General features: G+C 39.8%; 1 protein-coding gene across 1 annotated transcript in view; it reads right to left on the bottom strand.

Moving 5' to 3' along the window:
* Window positions 1-911: 911 nt before the first annotated feature.
* Window positions 912-6,186, bottom strand: part of LOC108670736 (acetyl-coenzyme A synthetase 2-like, mitochondrial) — a 20,252-nt gene continuing 14,977 nt past the window's right edge. The window contains exons 10-14 of the mRNA XM_018158227.2: window positions 5,989-6,030; window positions 5,393-5,550; window positions 4,463-4,559; window positions 3,312-3,497; window positions 912-2,473 (exon numbers count right to left, since the gene is read on the bottom strand). Of these exons, the coding sequence (XP_018013716.1) occupies window positions 2,300-2,473; window positions 3,312-3,497; window positions 4,463-4,559; window positions 5,393-5,550; window positions 5,989-6,030 (657 nt within the window). The 3' untranslated portion in view covers window positions 912-2,299. The remainder of the gene's footprint in view (window positions 2,474-3,311; window positions 3,498-4,462; window positions 4,560-5,392; window positions 5,551-5,988; window positions 6,031-6,186) is intronic.

Genomic DNA, 6,186 nt, shown 5'->3' with positions numbered 1-6,186 from the left:
ACTCAATCTTTCCAGCACCATCAAAACAGCTTCGTAGTCATCATGTGGTTAACGAACCCTAAAATCATGATTCTGACGATGACGAGTATATCTAATACTATTTTTAGTGACGAACAGCGAGGTATGTTCGGTTTCTGCGGAGTGGCGACTTTTGTGCTGTTGACGGTACGTTTATGTTTGGTATTGCATTCAAGTTTTCGCAAAACCAAAGCACACTTCGTCAAGTGATAGATGATCAACATCAATTATAGTAACTTAGGAGGATAAATTCTATTGAAACCATAAGCTACGTTATTTATATTTTAAAACACGCTCACCTAGAGGCTAGTACGTATTATTGAAACTAAACTGCTGCAGGTGCAGGAGTCTTTCTCGGTGTCGGTGCTAATACGGAATACCTAATTCAAAGTGCTGGTTAAATGCTACTTTTCGTATTCTTGCGAGTTGATGATTCTAATGTGAATACTGGACGGTTTTTATTAATTTCTTTTATTAATAGATGTACACCAAAACTTAATTAAATACCGGCCAACTTACGTACACTGACATATGAATACAGTAAGTTCGAAACGTGATGTGAACCTAAACGAGAGGTCCATTTTGTTATTTAAGTTTGTTTCAACAGAATAGCATTTCTTACCCTGAGCATGCACACTTGTTCTAAAATGGATACAACTGAATGCATGGTGATTTTTGGTGTCAATTAGTGCGGATAAACGATTGTAGTTAGAACTTTTAATCGAATCGATGCAAACTAACTACGCAGACAGCGCTTCCGCACACTTGCGATCTGATTGCATGACGTTGACTACTGGGTAGGAAAACACTTTCTCCGGAATAAAAACAATTTTTGCATAAGAAAAAAACGGGTTGGAAAAAAAAACATTTCGCCTTCAATTTAACCCGTTTCAAATAATAAATATTGCTATTGCAATATTTATTTTAACATAATTTATTTAACATGGCCCACAACTTAAAATATGGAAAGTCATGTATGCATTGTTTAAGTACATATAAAAAGAGTTCTATTGATGAAACCTATTTCCTCACAGTACCGTGTCGCCGGCTTTATATAGAAACAATTTCATCCAAATCGAGAAATTATCAATAACAGTCTATTCAGGTATCAGACGCTCTGATGTTAAATTAAGCAATAAAAGGATTTCATTGTTCAATAACTAACACGATAGAACGGGGCGCGAATAGTCACGTACATAACTAGTTAGCAGAATAAACGTATATATGGACAGAGAGTTGTTTGAAGTTTAAAAAAGCAACATGAACGATGATTAGTGAAAAAATAGACATTTTTATTGACATTGATGAGCGACACAGGATCAACCACTATTGTCCATTTCGACGCATTGCATCAATACTCGATTTGATGAGAGAGGTTTAAGTTGATCATACAATTTCGGAAGTGAATTTGCTCTCCATTATTAGAAGCTGAACCGATCATTATTTATATTATTACAAACTTGTAGAATTGATGGATATTGAGGTATAAATAATGATACTAGAAAATATATTAGCTGTCTAGAGACATAATACAGGTTAAAAGTGAAATAACAGAAATATAATATGTAGGTCCTGATCACAAGATATTTTAGGTGTTCAAGAACGCAATGCGACGAATCTTAATACCTTCAGGAGGAGTAAAATACTGGGAAGAACAATTCTCATCCTACAAATGAATCTTGCCGCATTTAAAGACATTTGGAAAGGGATCATTAAAAAATAGGGATAGCAACTGCACTAAAATGTGCCACTGCCACGGGCAGCCCAGAAAGCTACAATCCTTTCCGTCGCCAAGCTTGAGCTCATATAATAGAACATGCTGGCACAAAATTAAATAAATTTTTGAGGGTCGTTATTTACTTTCACTGATCTTGTGGTATATAAACTGGTCAGTCTGTACGATTATTATTAATTAAATAATAGCGATTTTTTTTCCATAAATGAGAAAATGCGCTAAAAACATGCGCTAAAAAAACATTTCATGCACCGGTAGTTCTCAATTAAAACTATAGCGAGTACATAAGTTGAGACACATTCAGGCATAAACCGACGAGCTTTAAAGTTTAAACGATACACGTTTTTTTTTACGAGTTAAGAATTGGGTAGGAATATAAGATAACAATTATAATTTCAATATAGTGGGTCTAGAGCAGCAAGCGTGAACAAGTTCGATATTAAAAACAGCATATCATGTTTACGTCATATACATGATGGAAAAGGATAGTTTGAAGCATGAAAAATGTCAGATCTTAAAAAGATTCTAAAAATGAAGGCACGGACATCACGAGGTCGGCTTCACAGGCATCTGACGGTAAAGTTTAAGGACGGTTTCAACGGCCGCCGGGTCGGCCAGGGTGGACGTGTCTCCGAGATCCTCGAGGTTGCCCTTGGCGATCTGCCGTAGGAGTCTCCTCATGATCTTGCCGGACCGCGTCTTCGGCAGCGCAGGAGCAATCTGTTCGATAGACAATCTGATTTGGACCTGAGTACATAAACGTCAGAAATGCGTATGGTTGTTTCCAGCTCGTGAGAACAATGCTTCGTTGAAAAATGTGAAGAACGATGAATCTATAAATGCATCAAAGAAATGTTTTTTTGACTCTAGAAGCAGCTTAAAGAAAGCATTAAACTATGGGGAAGATTGTGGCTAAAGCCACAATCTTCAGAATATTGTTCTTCGAAACAGAATTGCATTGCTGCATATTATGGTCAATATCAGAGTAGTAAAAATCGTTTGCGTAGTAACTACAAATAATAACAATATTTTTTTTAGAGGGAAGGTCAATAAACGCAAAGAAAAAAGTCAGATTGATCATAGATGGAAGTTTAGTAACAGATATTCAAATAATTATGTAGATTCCTCGATTGACATCAATATTTTCAAATATTTGAATTTCATCAGTAATTGGAGATTAAGAAATTGGAAATTAAGAAATTGGAAACAATTTCTTAAACTTTCTCTAATTTGCGTACATTAAGAATACCAAAAGGGACTCCCATGCCCAATATCCATGTGAAAAAATATGTTTTTTTTCTCACACATTTCCAAGATGTGTGAGAAAATTTCTTGTATTCGCGAGCCATCCCAGAATAGTGCGTAAAACAAGGATAAACAAGAAAAAATATAACTCAGTACTCAATGCAGTGAGTGACAGAGAGCGCATTTTCTCGTCGACGAAAACGTGAAGTCACGGACGGACGGACGGACGGACGGACGGACATGGCGAGTACAATAGTGCATTTTTTCCATAAATGAGAAAATGCGCTAAAAAGCTACGTCAATAATTGCTTACGAGCATGAACTCAGGTACTGCATAGCTGGCAATGTTGTGTTTGACGCTCTCCCGGAGCTCGGTCTCGATCTTGTGCTGGGGGCTGGCCGAGTTCTCCTTCAGTACCAGGAAGGCGAAGATGGTCTCGCCCTTGAGGGCGTGAGGGCAGCCCACCACTGCAGTCTCCGACACTTCCGGGTGCTCCATCTGTCACGTCCTCAATAATTACCATCGTTGACGTATTATCTATCTTGAGGCTCTAAATAATCTATGGTTCGAAGATCCATGTTACCTTCACCAAGAATGGCAACAAATAATTAACAAAATGAAACATAAAATATGTACCAATGACGATAAGAATATTTTCTAAGACTGAGAAAATAGAACGTAATATTTTTGTTTTCAATTTTCAGATCTAATAACAATTAGTAAGGTTAGAAGAAATCAATCACTTATGCTCTCGTTGAAACTGGGTCGTGTTGAATCCCTAACAAAACTTAGAGGCTTGTGCGACCCTGCATTGGGGACGCCTAGGACCCGAGGAGCACGTAAATCAGCTTCTCTATGTCCGCTTCGGCTCAAGGTTCGAAAGACAGCCTCTAGGCAGCTTGCTAGCTCGGTATGACTTGGCTCGGCCAACCCTTGCCATACTCTCAGGCGAGTATAAAGTCGGATAGGAGATTCTGACCAGAAGCTGATTTTGATCGGGTGACCAAGCAGACCCAGAATAACTTTGTGCCGAGTATAGTGATTATTCGGCCCCTATCAAAATTTTGAGTTGGTGGCGACCCTGAATTAGGAACCGCCTAGGACTCGGACCGAACGTAAATCAGCTTCTCTATGTCCGCTTTTTGGTCTACATTCCGGTCCCCGAATCAGACAGCTACAAGCGCCTGGTACTTATATTTTGCCAACTCTTGCCCTACTCTCAAATGAGACTATAAAGTCGGCAAGGAGGTTCTGACTAGTCGCTGATTACGATCAGGTGGCCAACCAGGCCCAGAATATCTCTGACGCGAACATAGCAACTCTGGGGCGGAGGCTGAAACATACCCCGAATTTTGTTAAGGGCCGAAACCAAAGATGTCCCCGAATTTTGTTAGGGAAAGGGGTCGTGAATTATACAGCAAATGAGTTCCGTTGTTGCATATAACGTCAAGAAACGCACTCACCATGACATCCTCAACTTCTGCAGTGCCGAGTCTGTGTCCGGAGACGTTTATGACGTCGTCCATGCGGCCGGTAATGTGTAAGTAGCCCTCGTCGTCCCTGCAATAGTTAGCATTTAACTCCATGGTTGTGCTTGGGGTCAACTCCGGCGACAGGTCGGCGGTGCGGCCGGTATAATAAAGGCTCAAGAAACAAAAGAATAAAATGTCACTCAAGATAACAAACAAAAGCCATTCAAATATGAATATATTAAATACATCTCATCACTATTTCAAAAATTATAGCTTATATAGCCTATTGAAATATATTAAGTAACAGCAAGAAAGGGTTTAGTTCTCTTGTGTTGAGAGCTCTGGTAAAAGTTGCTGGTGCAGAATGAGGTGACAGACAAACATTAAACAGACTGAGAATGAAGTCATAACGCCAAATTATTTCTAGAAGGCTATCTTTCAAAGTAAATCCAATAAAATTGTAATTTAACAATACATGTAAATTGGGGCAAACACGCTAGGCTCGTTACTCCAAAGTTGATAGAATTCAGTAAGAATTTTTGATTAGCTACAATTTTCAAGACGAACAATACAATATTTGGTACGTTGTTTCAAAATGCAGAAGCTTGCGAGCCAACTGCAAATTTTAAACATATGATGCAAACCAGAGGGACCACAGCTTGGTCGTAAACGATGTTTTAAAACAGGAATCAGTTGATGATCGCTATATAGTTATTTCCTAAGCGCCTGTTGATGTGACATATGAAAAAATATAACTCAGTACTCACTGCAGTGAGTGACAGAGAGAGCATTTTCTCGTCGACGAAAACTTGAGGTCATGGACGGACGGACGGACGGACAGGCAGACAGACGGACATGGCGAGCACAATAGTGCATTTTTTCCATAAATGAGAAAATGCGCTAAAAAGGGCCTCACAACACCTGCGGGCGCCGTCGCCGGAGAAGTAGAGGCCGGCGTAGGGGGCGAAGTAAGTGTCGTGGTAGCGCTGGTGGTCGCCGTGGATGGTGCGCGCGATGCCCGGCCATATAGAGCTCACGCACAGCGCCCCTGTCGCGCCTGAGTCATAAACCGGCTTGCCCTGCGGTGTTTAGAAATGTAATTCAAGAACAGAAAGTTAATAATTTCAGAATTAGATTCAAACAATATGATAAAATTTCTGTTAATGCCTTAATTTTAGCACGGACGGCTTATATAGCAAATCTGGACTGGAATTGGAGCGGCAAACGCTTGCTGCGTGGAAATTCTTTAATTGATATGGCACCCCTCGGCTAATACATTGACAGCTTGGCAAATGTTTTACGTATCAAATTCTGACAGGAAAACACTTAAAAAATATAAATAGAATATTTCCTTGCAATTTTGGTAGTGCCCGCATTCGTGCAGAAAATGCTTCTTTCCAGACCCGGGTATAATAATCAACATTACACACACCAATTCCTCAATAACCTTCAAGAGGCAAATAAATATTGCCAAGCATAGCACTGTATATAATAATTCATCATTTCTCGCAAAGTACCTGACTATCGGATAGCACCGCACAGCACAGCACAGTACCTGACTATCAGACAGCACAGCACAGCACAGTACCTGACTATCAGACAGCACAGCACAGCACAATACCTGACTATCAGACAGCACAGCACAGCACAATACCTGACTATCAGACAGCACAGCACAGCACAATACCTGACTATCAGACAGCACAGCACAGCAC

Source organism: Hyalella azteca, unplaced genomic scaffold, assembly GCF_000764305.2.
Source record: "Hyalella azteca isolate HAZT.00-mixed unplaced genomic scaffold, Hazt_2.0.2 contig4450, whole genome shotgun sequence".
Lineage (NCBI taxonomy): Eukaryota > Metazoa > Arthropoda > Malacostraca > Amphipoda > Hyalellidae > Hyalella > Hyalella azteca.
Note: the sequence above shows the minus strand (reverse complement) of the source record. Positions and strands in the feature narration are given on the sequence as shown.